The sequence below is a fragment of the Hyperolius riggenbachi genome, chromosome 3 (assembly GCF_040937935.1).
Source record: "Hyperolius riggenbachi isolate aHypRig1 chromosome 3, aHypRig1.pri, whole genome shotgun sequence".
NCBI lineage: Eukaryota > Metazoa > Chordata > Amphibia > Anura > Hyperoliidae > Hyperolius > Hyperolius riggenbachi.
The window spans coordinates 207,738,150-207,755,658 of NC_090648.1; the positions used below are offsets into that span (position 1 = coordinate 207,738,150).

Below are 17,509 nucleotides of genomic sequence, written 5' to 3' on the forward strand. Positions count from 1 at the left end.
CTGGATAGTGTACTGGTTAAGGGCTCTGCCTTTGACATGGGAGACCAGGGTGTGAATCCTGGCTAGGGACAGTACCTATTCAGTAAGGAGTTCAAGGCAAGACTCGCTAACACTGTAGGGTGGCCTCTTGAGCGCGTCCCGGTGGCTGCAGCTCTTGAGTGCTTTGAGTCCAACAGGAGAAAAGCGCTATACAAATGTTCTAATTATTGTTTGGAGTATACTTTCAATCTTACTTTGTATAGATGTCAAAAGTCACAGTGTAGTGGGTAGGCAAAAGGTTGCCTGAATTAGATGGCTGTCACTCATACCCTAAATTGTGACCTCTAGTAGACCTCTCAGGAGCAAGCACATAACTAGGTTCTTGGCAGTTGCTGGCCCCAGGAATAAAACGCCACACTCCTGCTCAGCAGAGATGGATTAAAATGTAATGGGTCCTAGGGAAAATAGAAGATTTGGAAACCCCTTGTGATTTTTTTGGTAAGCTTAAGTGGAGGGAGGTCAGAAAAAGGTGGCTGGTGGGCCCCTTGACACCCACTAGGCCCCAGGCAGCTGCCTAGGTTGCCTGGTGGATGATCCTGCTCTGCTGCTCAGGGTTAAATAAAAAAATAGAAAAGTTTAAGGGTCTGGAAAGTCGAATTTTGTATCTTTATGTTTTAAGCACGGTAAGAATAACATCCACAGGAATTGAATAAAATAATATTTTAATACAATAAGCAAAACATATTTATCACTATTTATATACATATAAACAACCCTTTACCCCAGTAAACAAAGTCTTTACACTGCATCACATCCCTCATTCGTGTAACCATGTGCTTCATATAATTGTACTGATGGCTCATCTTCATCTTCTTCAATAGTGTTGAAAAAGGATTTCAGTTTTCCTGGAACCTTCCAGTTTAATATAATTATTGTTATTCCAATGAGAAGGCAAAGAAGACCTACGGTAACAAAATAAAATGGTAGAATGAAACTGCACTGCAACCCGAAAAGGACCACAGGAACATCAATGCAATAAAAAAATACATTTCTACTGAAATCCAATCAATATCAAGTGGACATTGTGGTACAGGGTTTGCTACTACCTGAACAATTACAGGGAGTGACCAGTCACTAAATAGACTAGAGAATTATCAGCTAAGTGTGGCTAGCAGTGTCATATTTACCAGCTCCCGCTGCAGAAGAGACTCAACACAGTGGGGTAGAAGGATGTTTAACTTTTTCAGGTTTGCAAAAGGAGCAATCAATGTTGATTGTATATGGGTAGGGGGTGTGGTTGGTGCCGCTCTGTGGTCCACTCTGGTGGTGAGATGATCTGGCAGTAGGAGTGACAAGAGAAAAAGAGCACACTCGGTGGTGTCAGTGGTGTAAGGTGGCCAGTCATCTGAGGAGTAACCTCACCTGAATTGGTGGCTGGTAAGCCCGCACAGGGTTCCCAGCAGTATAGCTTTGTCCCTCTCATCGGGAACCAGGCATGCAGCTCTTTAAAGAAGAACTCCAGTAAAAATAATGTAATAAAAAAGTGCTTAATTTTTACAATAATTATGTATAAATGATTTAGTCAGTGTTTGCCCATTGTAAAACCTTTTAAATCCCTGATTTACATTCTGACATTTATTACATGATTACATTTTTACTGTTGGCAGGTGATGGAGCTGCTGCATGCTTTTTTGGCATTTGGAAACAGATGTAAACAGTTATTTCCCACAATGCAACAAGGTTCACAGACAGGAAACTCATACAGACCATCAGGGGTCATACAGCGCCCCCTAATGGTCTGTTTGTGAAAAGGAATAGATTTCTCATGTAAAAGGGAGTATCAGCTACTGATTGGGATAAAGTTCAATTCTTGGTCAGAGTTTCTCTTTAAGGCTCCTGCTGTACTCAGCTGAGGGTCCTCGCAGAGCTGGTGCCTGCTCTAACTGGCCACATGCAGCTCCTGCACTCTGCAGTTGCGCCTCAGTCCGGGGGAAAAACAGCTCAGCACACCGTCCAGCCACTAACACCACCTGCTTCTCACTGGACCAAAGTGCAACAGCAGAGTGCAGGACTCCTACGTGCGACCAGTTAGAGCAGGCCCTAGCTTTACAAGGACCCTCAGTGGAGTACAGTAGTGGCCTTAAAGAGCCCCATGCCTGGTCCACGGCGAGAGAGACAAAGCTATACTTCTTGGAACCCCGTATAGGCTTACCAGCCACCAATTCAAGTGAAGTTACTCTTCAGCTGGCCAGCCACCTAACCCCACTGACACCACTGGGTGTGCTCTTTTTCTCTTGTCACCGCTGCTGTTTGACAACACAGTGGAAGCTGGGAAATATTATACTGCTCCCTGCCTTTACTATGCCAAGTGGTGGGATGATGGAGGAGGACCAATTTCACTGCCCTCGTGAAAGGAAGGGGGATTTAGGGGATTAAGATGATTTATGTGCACAGCCACAAGAAGAGGGGAGGTGTTTGTGGCTAGGGAGCCCCATGATAGGTGCTTCTTGTTGTGATCCTGTGTGTGCCTTCCTATTCTGGTAGAGGTTAATGAAGGAAAATAATTTACTTAACACAACACCATAATAAATAGGAGTAACTCTTACAAAAAAATAACTGTTTATGTGTAGATGTAACTCACCTGTTGCCAAACTTAACCAAAAAGACCCTCCATAGTATATATTCAAAGGCTCAGAGCCCAGCCGTATATTGCAGAATCCAGCATTTCTCACAGTTGAAAAGGAAATCAGTGATAAGAGAATGAAGGCAGCTGTCACTAGTATCATATAAGCTCCATATATAAATACTGTCAAGGAGAAAAGGATGTTGCAAATAATCCAGGAGCAGAATGCCACCCTGCAAAACAGAATGCATTGCCTACAGGTTAGCATATTTGTAACCAAGTATGCTTAAAATCACGTAAATTAAGCTCCAATCAATAATGTCGAGTGTATGTTACTTTAATTAATACTAGCTGATGGCCAGGCATTGTATAGGGCTGGTGTTGGCATCACCCACTTTTTGTAACCCTAACACACAATTACTCAATTACTCAATGACCTAGTTTGTGAGCTTTGCGATCTTTGGGATCAATAATTTGCATTGAAATGAAACAAATCTGATTGGCTGTGGCTCAACCTCTTTTTCTAAATTTGAACCCCAGTCACCCAATGACCAACTGTACCAGGTTTGAGACTTGTGCCATTAACAGTGCAAGAATGCTGGCAGCAATTAAATATTGCCCTTGAAAATCAATAGGTGAATTTTGATTGGCTTTTGTAGGCTCCACCCACTTTTCTGAATATTAATCCCAGTCGCCCAGTGACCAACTGTGCAAAGTTTGAGAACCCCACCATAAACAGTGTAAGAAAGGCTGCAATTTACATTTTCCCAGTGACATTTGTATTTGTCTCTGCTCAATTTTTGGTTATGGGGATAAAAAGTATCCTATATGTTATTCCAGGTAATGTACTATGTGTGTGCCAAAATTCATTCAAATCCGTTCAGCCATTGTTGCGTGATTGAGTAACAAACATCCAAACATTCACATTTATTATATTAGTGAGATACTTCAATTAACAGTTTTGCTTCTACTCCAATATTATTCCAAAATTAGCCACAGCAAACAGCACTACAAAGCATATATTATTATTAGCATTTTACTGATACTTCAAATATCAGGCCCCTTATTCAATTCACTTTTTCTTCTTAATTTTCTCCTAGGTGGTATGTTCACACCTTATCAATGAAATACCTTTTAAGCTACCTGCAAGCAAGAAAATACTCAGAATAATTTTGACAGTACTTGTTCACCTACTTAATTGAAGAGTGATGAAAAGTTATTTAAAGAGAACCCGAGGTGTGATTTAGGAATGTTCGTAGAGCACAGAGGCTGGTTGTGCATACGATCACCAGCCTCTGTTACTGTATAGCGTTCCCCCAGGCGCCCCCCACGCTCTGCTGTCCACCGTAATATAAACCGCCGTGCTAGCGCCATGCAGGTTGTCGCTAGCACGCCGTTTACCTATGTGCTGCCTGTCACCGCCGCTCCCCCGCCTCCTCTATATCGGATGGCAGCACATAGGTAAACAGAGTGCTAGCGACAACCTGCATGTCGCTAGCACGGCGGTTTTTATTACGGTGGACAGCAGAGCGCAGGGGGGGCTTGGGGGAGCACTGTACAGTAACAGAGGCTGGTGATCGTATGCACAACCAGCCTCTGTGCTCTACTAACATTCCTAAATCACACCTCGGGTTCTCTTTAAACAGAAGATGAAAAATTATCTCCTACGAGAAAACTTAGAAGAAAAAGTAAATTGCAGCCAAACAGATCAGCAGGACTGGCAGGCAACTGGTATTGTTTAACAGGTAAATATGGCAGCCTCAATATCCCTCTCAGTCCAAATAATTCTTCATTGTTCATGTTGGGCATAAATGATCTCTGTTAAGCAGCAGAATGTTTTCACAAGTTGGATCTAAAAGCCGAAAGAGTTTTGTTTCACCGCTGACCTCCACAGCAGTATTAAGTTCACATTTTTCCTAAATTATGGGAGTGACGTAGTAGTTGGAGCCCCCTATAGCTCTGGGCTCCGCTGCGGTCGCAGGTGCTCCTCCCCTGTACTTACGCCCATGATTTCAATGCTGTTAGTACATATGCTTCATTTGCTTCTTTTATTCTCCTTATATCAACCCTCCCCAGTTACAGTTACTTAACATTGCAAATGACACTTTTGCGCATAGAAGCAGAAATTATTTCCCGCAATGTGAGTCACTTCTGCCAGAGAACCTGACTGTTCAAAACAACCCTGTGTATCAGTTAGTGAGACTTGTTATCATTTGTTACCTGAACTACTTTCTAAAAATAGGGATCAGGGCTGTTTGTAGACTTTTTGCTGTCTGAGGCAAACTTGTGAGGATGCACCCGCCCCCCTCCCCTCCCCCGACATTGGAATGAACATACAGCACCCGACAATTTACTCTGCTTTATTTAATGTTCTCACATGACATGCTGAAGCTCAACACAATAGCACACTGGCTGGCTGTGTGTCTGTGACAAACAAACTGCTCACCCTCAGCCACTGCATTCCTCCTCAGGGAGGTACACACAGTACAAAAATGCTGCCCCTGAAATCTCTGCGCAGGATGCAAATGTTTCCCCTTGCTTTATGAGAGAACTGGCCCTTATAGGGATGATTAAATAAAAGGACCAGGGAAAAAAAAGGGCCTGATCCCATTCGCTATTTTGCCAAAGTTTTCTCCTAGAGAAGGGAACGTAAAGTGAGAGGGATATGGAGGCTACCATATTTATTTCCTTTTAAACAATGGGCTCTTTGGCTGCAGTGGTGTCTGAATCACACACCTGAAACAAGCATGCAGCTAATCTTGCCAGATTTTTGTCAGAAACATCCGATCTGCATATGCATATTCAGGGTCTGTGGCCAAATGTATTAGAGGCAGAGGAATAGCAGGATCCAGGCAACAAAATACATGGGTTAATTCTTCTGAATAGTGTAATGGTTAAGGGCTCTGCCTCTGACACAGGAGACCTGGGTTTGAATCCCGGCTCTGCCTGTTCAGTAAGCCAGCACCTATTCAGTAGGAGACCTTGGGCAAGACTCCCTAACACTGCTACTGCCTATAGAGCGCGTCCTAGTGGCTGCAGCTCTGGCGCTTTGAGTCCGCCAGGAGAAAAGCGCAATATAAATGTTCTGTGTTTGTTTGTTTGTTGAAAGATTTGATGATTTCGATAGAATGTGTCATGGAGCTACTGACCCCTGCATAATCAGTCAAGAAACTTCCGATTCATTTCAAACAGATTATTGATTGGGAAGGTTATTAGCAGAAACTCTTTGCTGAGCGAGCAAGGGCAAGATGGCTGAGGGAAATCACAGAACTGCACTGAGCAGAATTGGTTCTTGATTAGATTTCTGCACCCAATCAATTCCCAGAGGAGAAGCAATAGATCTCTTGCACAACTGGACAGTTATCAACCTACTGTATGTATGACCAACTTAAAGGATACCAGAGCCAAATTAATATGAGAAACATGCATGTGTGGCGAGCTGTCCTGATGCTCACTGCTCCCCCCATTCTCCATTCTGTCCCTCCACTGCATCCTACAGTGAGTGTCCGTTGCCGGGAGCACTCTGCGCATGCGCTTGATGTCACCATGATGCTCCTGGACAGGGTCGCGTACTGTACATGTGCAGCCGGGCCAGCGCAGGCGCAGTGGAGGGGCAAAATAGAGAACAGGGGGAGCGGTGAGTGTCAGGACAGCTCACCCTACATGCCTGCTCTCCCTTCCCCCCCCCCCCCCCCCCGTTTCTCATTCTGATTTTGCTTTGGTATCAAATGGGCAGACATGATTTACTTGTCTACAAACGCTCCCAATATCATTCCAACTACTATGGAGCTGGTCTCAGTATTCAGGGTGTAGAAATGGACATCATGCTGGCAGCATGTCTGAAAACATGTAAAAAGGTGAAATGTCCATGGTTACAGTTGCATAAACTAGATATACTGTATATTATACATGAATACATAAGATTACTTACCACATACATACTGAGGCGTAATGACCTGATATTCTGTACTGGTCATGTAAGCCACAGGGGTCATAATGATTAAATTTCTCTGCCAGGTAGAGAATAGGGTTAGGGAGTCCCCTCATAAGTGCATCCTTGTAATACGTATTATAATCTGATCCGAATATCCAGAGAAACTGTTCATTGTAATCAATGGTTTCATTTATTTGTTGTACCGGAGTTCCTTTTGGCAAATAAAGCAGAATAGGCCATTTTAGAAATAATAAAAAAAATAAATCTGTAACTAATTAATACGGATGATCAATGAGATGCAAATATTTCCAAGTTCACAAAGTATTATGCAAATTTGTATGCAAATTTATGCAGCTTGAAAATGGACCAATCAAATCCCACTAAGGTTTAAATTGATTGGTCCATTTGCAAGCTGTGTAAATTTGCATATGAATTTTTCATAATCCTGCAAGAATTCGGAAATATTTGCATCTCATTGATCATCCCTACTTGTTAACAAATCCTCCTTGGCATTTTTCAAAAAGCACATCTAAGAAAAATTCCTAGGCATTTAAACTACTATCAAATAGGGCCAGTACACAGGGTTGCAGAAATTACGTCTATGAACCTAAAAATCTTTACCTGTACATGTTTTCATTTATCCTTCACAAAATGTGCGTAATATGCATGATTATCAAGCAGTCACATGACACGAAGTGATAATAACAACAGAAGAATTTTAGTGCATTCTCTTGAGATTGTGGAGCCAAAGAGTGCAGCGTCACACAAATGGAAAAGAAAATGGGTGGGTTCTGCCAGGCACAATTAACTTATCGTAGTTAACATAACAGAAAATAAAGAAGAAAAAAAACGAGAGCCCAATATGGTGCAGTATGTTAGGATGATTTGAGCAAATGGTTAAGTGAGAAAAGTTATACTCACAAACATGGGTTACCATTCAGGCAACCACTGTTAAGGCAGGTGAGGAGATTAGGCCTGTCCTCACTCAGGGCTAAGAAGTCGCTCTCTGTAGTAATGAAACAAAGGGGGTAGTACTCCCCTCCACCGGGAGTGGACGCAGTGTATTTGAACGTTGAACAGAGGCGCCAGCAGGATAAAAATTCATAAAAACTTTAAAAATGCTTGGAGGAAGTGGTGGGCTTGCCTCCCAAAAGCAGACCAGACGTCCTGTTTTTTTGTATAAAAATTAACACATTTATTATACAGACAGAAATGCAACGCGTTTCGCAGGTCAAGCCCAGTTCATCAGGCAAAAATTGGGGACAACAGAAGGTCTGTAGTAGCAGGATTAGTGCCTCAGTATTGAGGCACTAATCCTGAGACACTAATCCTGCTACTACAGACCTTCTGTTGTCCCCAATTTTTGCCTGATGAAGCGGGCTTGACCTGCGAAATGCGTTGCATTTCTGTCTGGGTACCGTATAATAAATGTGTTAATTTATATACAAAAAAACAGGACGTCTGGTCTGCTTTTGGGAGGCAAGCCCACCACTTCCTCCAAGCATTTTTAAAGTTTTTATGAATTTTTATCCTGCTGGTGCCTCTGTTCAACGTTCAAAAACATAACAGAAAAGCCATTGTTCAGCATCCAATTTTTCATTATACTAATTTTGCATTAATTAGTTATACATAACATTTAAAAAATGTATGTTTATACTGTTTAGAATAAATATGTTAAAAGTACCAAGTCGGCTGAGTCCTATAGTTCTGTTTCCAAAAGAGGCGACTGTGTAGTTTTATTGGACAGACCATGCTCTATTTCCTCCCCTTACCCCATCATCACCTACATAAGGTAGCCACTGAGGAGCTAGCAGAAAGCACCAGGCAGTCTCTCTGTGAGTACAGGCCAACAGACCTTTACCTTCTTCTCTTTCTGGTGGTGAAATATTAACTCTCTGTGGCCAGCACTGCAGCACTTAAGTTCAGTAAAGTCTTAAATCACTGGTTATGATCTGGCTGGTTTTTTTTATCTTCAATCCTCACTTGAAAATAAGCTATGTGGAGGAGTGCTGTTGTAGGCCTATATTGATAGGTTAAATTCAGTGATGGTCTAAAATATTGCAGAGAGATATCCAAAACTTGTATTTGTACACTTGCTGATGGCCCGGCACTGCCAGGGTATGTATTTGGCCGGTGTTGGCTCCGTTCACTTTTCTAACACACAATTACTTAATTACCTAGTTTGTGAGCTTTGCAGTCTTTGGCATCAATAATTTGCATTGAAATTAAGCAAATCTGATTGGCTGTGGCTCCATGCCCTTTTCTGAATTTGAACCCCCGTCACCCAATAACCATGTACCAGGTTTGAGTGTTGTGCCATTAACAGTGCAAGAATGGCAGCAATTAAATATTCCCCTTGAAAATCAATAGGTGAATTTTGATTGGCTTTTGTAGGCTCCACCCACTTTTCTGAATATTAATCCCAGTCACCCAGTGACCAACTGTGCAAAGTTTGATAAACCCTGCCATTAACAGTGTAAGAATGGCTGCAGTTTACATTTTCCCAGTGACATTTGTATTTGTCTCTTTTTGGTTATGGGGATAAAAAGTATCCTATATGGTATTCCAGGTAATGTACTATGTGTGAGCCAAATTTCATTCAAATCCGTTCAGCCATTGTTGTGTGATTGAGTAACAAACATCCAAACTTTCGCATTTATAATTTTAGTGAGATTTTATGCTGGGTTAGTCTACCTGTATAAGTGATATTCACTCCGTTTAGGCCAATATGTACACCGATTTCTGCATTAATCATAGCAGTACTGAATGACTTGTAATTCGTTGTAGCATTGACCGATCCAACTTCCCAGTCTGATGTAAAATTAACAACTGTAGTAAAAAACGAAAGAGAAAGTAGTCAGTGTACATTGTAAAACTGCCATAAAGTGTTTGAATGTGTGCAAATGCATGTAAATGCGTAAATCAATACATTCTCTTGAATAGCCCTTTCTTTACTACACTCTCAGCAATACAGAAAAAAGGGAAACATGAAATGTATTCAGGGCTTCTCAGACTTCTCTAAACCCAAACAACAATATAACTGTAATGCAATTTGAGGAAAGCAATAAGCCTTTTTATGCTACTGGTTATTTATCAAGCAATGCAGAGCAGGATTTGGATGCTCATACATTGGATATTAGAAGATGATTATCTATAAATTTATTTTTTATGGATTTCCCATGAGTTTTAGATCTCCGTGTTCATGATCTAAAGACATGGGCCCATAAGTAATCCACCTTTACTCCTGAGTTTTCTCCTGGGTGATATTCACACAACTTCTCAACAAAATACTTTTTAAACTACCAGCAAGCAAGAAAAGACTCAAAATAATCTTGATAATATTTTTTCACCAGCGGTTGGGTGCTTTTTCAATGGTAAAATGTGTCACATTTGATAATATCAGCAGCTCAAGTCATATCCAGCTGTGTGCACTTTGCTCTGGTCTGGCATTTCAGATGTCTCCATTGTAATCTTATCCTTGGAGTACCCCATCCACACCAGCCCAGCCGTCATAACTAGGTATGCCCCCAATGCATGTGTATGACTCTGGTCACTGGACTTATGACCCAGGCGGGGAAGAGCAGGGGAGAAATGGTGGCATAACCACATGACTCATGCCAGGCTACGGAAATGTAAGTGCTGCTTAAACAGAACTTTGTACTGTTTGCTCTACAAAACTCCTGAATGGCCCTCTGACCCTGCTCTGTCATTAGGCAGTCCTAGCCATAACCTGTCACCCTGACTTTACCCTGTAGGTCATCAGTCCTGACCTCAGCTCGTGACCTCAACCTTGCTCTGTCAGACTTGAATTCTGACCTTGTGCTTTGAATTCCACCCTGTTCTATCTCTAAGCTGCAGGGCTCGCCCACCTGTTGTCCCTGCTTGCAATGGGGTAACTCCAGGAGTCATAACCTGGTAGATGCTCTACTGAAAACTAGTGGCCACTCCCAACTCCTGCCTGGTCCTGGATGGAGCAAATTAGCATGTAAGTTTGGTTTATGTGTTCTTCCCCACAATTCAACATTCCTCACAATGGTCTGATTTGGCAAGTTAGTGCTGTAAACCCTCCCTTTCCAATATCTGTCTGTGCTGCTTTTAGTAATATATATATTTTTTAAGTAAAAAATAAATTAAAAGAATGATGTGTCAATTATTTAAATCATATTTAGATGTATACTAGTCATAAAAAAGAAAAAATAATCGATTAACACTGTTTGATCCCAAGCATGAAACTTATGCTAGGTACACATCGTACAATTTTTTTGTTAGATTTTCTTTTAAGTCTCATCTACACGTGTAGATGAGGCGGCGATCCGGCGGCTCGATTAGCCGCCGGATCGCCTCTTCCGCGTACCCGCCGCGTCCCCACTCGCCGTGCACGCGCCGGATTCGATTCCCCGCTCGTCCCCGCCGCTTATCTTATGCTCGATTCCCTGCCATTGTCCCCTCGCGGGGAGCGAGCAGGGAATCGGCGGTGGAGAGATCCGACCTGTCGGATCTTATCAATCGAGCCGCATCAGCGGCTCGATTGATAAGGAACATCGCGGCCGCATCTACGCGTGTAGATGCGGCTTTAGATTTACCTGCCAGATAGATAATTTTCAACATGTTAGAAATTATCTAACCATCTATTTGCCTAACAATTAGGCCTTGTTCTACTCAGCAGGAGATAACCAGAAGAAAATGCACCAGAGATAATGACCAGCCTCTACCAGTACTTTACAGAAAATAATCTAATTACAGAAAATCTAACAGAAAAATTGTATGGTGTGTACTAGGCAAGACTAATCTAATGTATTGTCCAAATGTTGTACGCACTAACCATTATTTTAGTGATTGCATACATTGAATGTCTAAAAGTCAATTTGCTTACCTACTGTAACAGCTCCAATGAACAAACTTATGATAACCCTGAATGCCCAGGAAATTCTCTGCGAACAAAAGAAAATTTGAGCTTCATCATATATGAATTGCATGATGCCTAAAATATATGGTAGCATTGGTATAATAATACACATATTTTGTACACAAAAAACTGCAATGACATAACAGAGAGTAAGATAGACAGACATGCCTTGCTTGTCCCCATCTAGTCTTTCTCAATGTATTCCCATGTTAAATATTATATAGATGCATATAGATGCAGATATAGCACTCAGCTGTTAGTGTCCGCAGTAATAGAGTTTTCCTGTTAGTGTTCCGAGTTGTAAAGCTTTTCCACAGTGTCCCCAGCCAGTGAGCTCCCTGCTAACATCCTCAGCCAGCGTGCTGCCTCACTAGTGTACCCAGTATATTTCCCCCGTAACAATACAATTATCCTTTGCCCCAGGCCAGCAATAACAACAAACATTTATAATTCAAAATGATTACATATAAGATGTATTAATGCTATAGTGACAGGGACCCCCCATGTTTAGTGACAGGTGTCCCCCCAGTTTTAGGTAGTGACAGGGAACCCCACCCCACTCACCGTGATGAAGACCTCAGATCAGTGCCTTCCGTCCGTCCGTCGCTGGCTGATTGGAAGTCTGACGCTGGCTGCTGGCACGCTGCCTGTTACATGATAGGCAGCGAGGAGGGCCAGGAGTGGGGGGCAGCTGATGGCCGGGGGGGCTGCCCCATTTTGCCCCTATGAGTGGACGCCCATGCTTGTGTGTTCCTGCACTCTCTTCCTATTCAAGTGAACTACATCTGCTCTACTCTCCGCCCCTCTTTGCAACCATGATGCCTAAGGGGAGGAGCAGATAGAGCAGGCATGGATCAGTCAAAGAGGAGGATGGCGCACCGTCAGGTAAGTGAAATTACAGTATGTAATGGTGGAAATACACGGCTCGATACTGAGCCATTTAGATGGCTCGATAGATCATTTCCGACACGTCCGATCTCCCGCCCGATCATTTTGCTGCTCGATTCTGCATGGAGGACAATGGAAAAAGATAAGAAAAACGAGCAGAAGATAAGAGAATCGCTAGCAGAATTGAGCGGGGAATCGATCGAGCGGGAGAATAGAGTGGCAAAATCGAACCGTGTATGCCCAGCATTACAGCTGCTCCGCAGTAAGGTGAGCAAAACTGTCCCAACCTTTCTGCTGCCCAAGTCCTGGGCTCTGTGGGCCCTCCCACACATTCACATTGACTGAATCATAGCTTTGAACCTAAAGATGAAAGATAATCTTAAAGCAGAGATGGTGGACTGATCTACTTAGACATGACAATAGTACATAACAATAGTACATAAGTCATAAATAACTCACCGCTCTTCCTCTTATGCCAGGGATGATCAGAATAAAGGCACATAAAAACACCAGGAAGACAATGATAACTATGATGTTGTCCACACTGAACGCCCACTTCCTTCTCGCTTGTGGGTAGAAGGGATGCACGCCATCATAGAAAGTCATTCTTAAAAGTTTATCTGGAAATAAAGAAAAGTTCTTTCCAGTATTCAGTGTATTACTCCGGTATGGATTAAGCAAAACATTCCTGTGCAATGTCATTAAACCCTTAAGCCATATAATTATATGGTGTCTGATGTTTATGGTATTTTATAATTGCTTCACAGGCTTTCCTAGCATAGCTCCTGTTGTTAGTGAGTTCCAATATTGCTGCTGGATTTTTGGAAGTGGACAACAGCCTAGTGGCCATCATATCCTCATCTTTAACATTTTCAGAACTTTTTCTCTGCTCTATAAAGGTACGCAACAGCATAATAACCTTTAAAGAAAAACATTTGCTTGTTACAGCTGATACAAATCCTGCAATAAATCTACAGTGTGTCTACTGACTACTTTCATGGAAGTAGACATAGGGTTAACATCCTGCGTTTACAATTTAGCAGCTCTGCTGTGGCAGGGGACTTGATACAGCTGAAGAGCTCAATTTACAGTGGTGTTTAGTCACAGATGAGGGGGGATTAGACAGGTTAAACTCTCTAAATACATATATGGTGCATTTCTCTGTTTTCCTTCTGTCCTGAGTTCAGGTCCACAACACATATACAGTAGTTTATATGCAGCAGGCATGAAGTCAAGTCAAGAGTATCAAGACTGCATCATGGACATCTATGGACATCTATGATTGTGATATGCGCTAGTGCCTGTTTATCAAAGGAAGGCCCCTTGGAACATCAATGTTGGCATCTAAGTTATATTCCATACACTGCACTCTTAAATGACAACCATAAAGAGAGGGTTATGGAGGCTGCCATATTTATTTCCAGTTCCCTGGCAGCCCTGCTGGTCTATTTGGGTGCAGTAGCATCTGAATCCCACCAGACACAAGCATGCAGCTAATCTTGTCAGATCTGACAATAATGTCAGAAGCCCCGATCTGCATTCTTGTTCAGGGTCTATGGCTGAAAGTATTAGAGGCTTAGTATCAGCATGATAGCCAGGCAACTGGTATTGTTTTATTAAAAGGAAATGAATATGGCAGCCTCCATATTACTCTTGCTTCAGTTGTCCTTTAACTGTATGTTTAGGGCTTTTGCTTCATAAACGTAAAGACACATTGCTTTCTATCAAACATTATATCCAACAAGTTCAATTTACAGCTCTACATACAAAAACAGCACGTAATCCTATATAGTAAAACCGCAGGTGTCTCTGCGTCATCAATGTCCGTGTGTTTTTATTCTACGGCGCATGTGCGCAGCATGGACAGCCTGGAACAGGAGCGGGACGTTCCAGGGGGCCGGCCGGGTGGGCGGGTGTGCACGAGCGTGCGAAGCAGACGGGTGCATGCACGGCGAGTGCGCACACATGCACGCTCGCATGTGGCGGCGATGAATAGAGCCCGTTTTTAAATGGGCTAAGATTACTAGTATTAAATCTAATTGTATTTTTACCTATATTTAGAAGATACTGCTTCAATGATGATTTTAATATAATACAGTAATGATGACATTAACTCACTAGTATTTCAGTGGAGATGAACTGATGTAAATCACCCGTAGGATAATAAATACACTGTAACAAAAAACTCAACACACAATGCCAAGAAATGACACCCTGAGGAAGCTGACCTTGATTTGTACCTTCTGTATCTATCTGTTACTCTTATCATGAATGGCGCATCATTTTTTATTCAGTATAATTACATGGCTGAGGTCATTAAGAATTCTCAAATACACACCTATTAAAATCTGTCAATTGTTCCACTCAGTGAGCAAATAATGTGCTGATAGCTCACTTATAAAAGCTTCTGAAAGATGGTTCTGTGTTCAACTATCTCAACTCCTTCCTGACTGTTTAACGCCGATAGGTGTCGGTAGGGTGGTTTCCCCAGGACCGCTTAACACCGATCGGTGTCAAGTCCTGGGGATGGAGATTAGCAGGGATCCGCACTATAAACAGGCTGAGAAAAACATGAAAGTGCTTGTACAGTGCTGAGATCTAGTGCAGCGATGTACGAGGGACAGCTCTGTCACTGAGCTGTACCCAGGAGAGGCTCACAAACATCTCCCATAGGCTGATGCCTATGATCTTGATGCCTGTGAGAGGCAATCGTGGGGATTGGCTGTTGGGGGGAGGGAAAAAATGAAAAGAAAATAGGCTTTTTTATTTAAAAAAAAAAACAACAAAAATGCAGATCGCAGCAGCAATCAGATGCCACCCACAGAAAGCTCTGTTGGTGGCAAGATTCATTTGTGTGCTAAGTTGTATGGCTATGCAGCACACTGCTAAAGCTGCAGTGGCCAGAATTGTAAAAAATGGCCTGGTCACTTCCAAAATTCGCTGCAAAAATACTGCTATGGGAAATCTGAGCTTACCACTATTGTGCAAAGGGATGAGAATATGAGCAGTGGTCAAGAATGTAAGTCTAGTTTACCCAGGCTACATGATAGTGTGTACTGCACTCTCTAGTACTAGAAAGTACATTTATTGAGGAACTTAAACCAAGGATTGAACTTCATTCCAATCAGTACCTGATACCCCTTTTCCCATGAGAAATCTTTACCTTTTCTTGAATAGATCATCAGGGGGCCTGTATGGCTGATATTGTGGTAAAAACCCTCCCACAGTGTGATGTCATGACCTTGGTCTTGACTGTTTTCTGTCTGTGAACCTTGTTGCATTGTGGGAAATACCTGCTTTTTTCATTTGCCAAGCAAGCAATATCTCCTTCTGTGCATAGAACTTCCAGTCACAAACATTCCGCACAGATTACCTGGCAGAACTAGATGTCACCACCAGTGATGAATTTCAGAATGTAAATCAGGGAGAGGTAAGATATTACAATGGGCAAAACACCAACTACTTTAAATAATCTATAAAATGAATATTGTAAAAAATAAGCAATTGTATGCATTATGTTATTTTCACTACAGTTCCTCTTTAAACGGTAACATGGCAGAGTGTGGTTCCGGAGAAAGGAAGGGTTAAACAAGGATTATAAAGGGAGATAACATGTGGCAATGAAAACCGATTCTTTCTTCTATTTCTGTAATTCTGAACTCCAGACTATTTCAACTTCTAACTGCACAAACTGCTGCACAGCAGAACCATTTTACCTGAGACACATCTACATCAAATATGGGGCAGAAAACTGTTCAAGAACATACAGACCATTAAGGTAAATTTCCCTATTCCCAATGATGTTCTCATATTGCTCATATTTTTTTACTACATTACTATGGCTGCTGCCTTTTTGTTGCACACAGTTAAACGGAACTTAAAGCAAGAGGGATATAGAGGCCATATTTATTTCCTTTTAAACAATGCATATTGCCTGGCTGTCCTGTTGATTCTCTGAATTTAATACTCATAGCCATAGACCCTAAACAAGCATGCAGATCAGGTGCTCTGACTGACGTCTGATTGGATTAGATGCATGCTTGTTTCAGGTCTGTGATTCAAACACTTTTGCAGTCAAAGAGATCAGCAGGATAGCCAGGCAACTGGTATTGCTTAAAAGGAAATAAATATAGAATATTTGCTTTCCTTTAAGAAACATGTTAGAATCTTCTAAGCTGAATAATTTACTAGTCGTGAGGCAAGGTGAAGATGTGAGTCTAAATGTACAGTATATAGTAGTAGAAATAGGGCATTGTACCAGGTTAGCCATCAGTAAAAGCAAGGAGTTTTAAATCAGGATGATACCATTTATTGGCTAACTAAAAATGAATAAGAATAAACAAGCTTTCGGCCTTGCAGCCTTCGTCGGACAGGATTGAAGCCCGACGAAGGCTGCAAGGCCGAAAGCTTGTTTATTCTTATTCATTTTTAGTTAGCCAATAAATGGTATCATCCTGATTTATTATTATTATTATTAATTTATAAAGCGCCAACATATTCCGTGGTGCTGTACAAAGTAAGAAACAAACATGGGGTACATAATACAGACAATGGTGTGCACTAATATAAAAGATACATAATTAGTGACAAAATACAAAAAATGATACAGCATACATAATACAAAATACAGAAGTGGTAATGACAGTGATAAAAGTAACATGATGAATAAAATGTATAATGATTTCCAAGACACAAAAGGGGGAGAGAGCCCTGACCTTGCAAGCTTACAATCTAAAGGGAATGGGGAAACAAGAGGAGGGGTAGTATACGATAAAATATATACAGCAGGCAGTGTGTTTTAGGATACCTAGTAGGAGTGCAATTTGGTCTTAGGACAAAGGGAAGTGGCTTAAGGTAGCGCATATGCTTGTCGGAACATATATATATATATATATATATATATATATATATATATATATATATATATATATATATATATATATATATATATATATGTATATATATTCAGTATAGAAATATAATTGAAAAAAAAATAATAAGCACATATTATTTTACAAAAGCAGCCATGCTAAAATACAACAAAATTTGTGAGACATAAGCACACTGACCTGTATATAATACACACTGTGTTGCTGAAACTGTTAGGGCTTGTAAGTTCCCAAGAGCTGGAGTGGAATTTCAAGTGGCTTCACGCTTTTATACTCTTTTAGAAGCAACA

At 41.5% G+C, this 17,509-nt stretch overlaps 1 protein-coding gene across 1 annotated transcript; it reads right to left on the reverse strand.

The window, feature by feature from the left end:
* Window positions 1–684: 684 nt before the first annotated feature.
* Window positions 685–17,494, reverse strand: DUOXA2 (dual oxidase maturation factor 2). Its single transcript, XM_068275600.1, has 7 exons — window positions 17,400–17,494; window positions 12,790–12,950; window positions 11,410–11,467; window positions 9,231–9,365; window positions 6,534–6,747; window positions 2,621–2,835; window positions 685–941 (listed from the first exon to the last, which is right to left on the reverse strand). The coding sequence occupies exons 2-7, from the start codon at window positions 12,934–12,936 to the stop codon at window positions 778–780; spliced, it is 933 nt and encodes a 310-aa protein (XP_068131701.1). The 5' UTR covers window positions 12,937–12,950; window positions 17,400–17,494; the 3' UTR covers window positions 685–777.
* Between the last annotated feature and the right edge of the window lie 15 nt (window positions 17,495–17,509).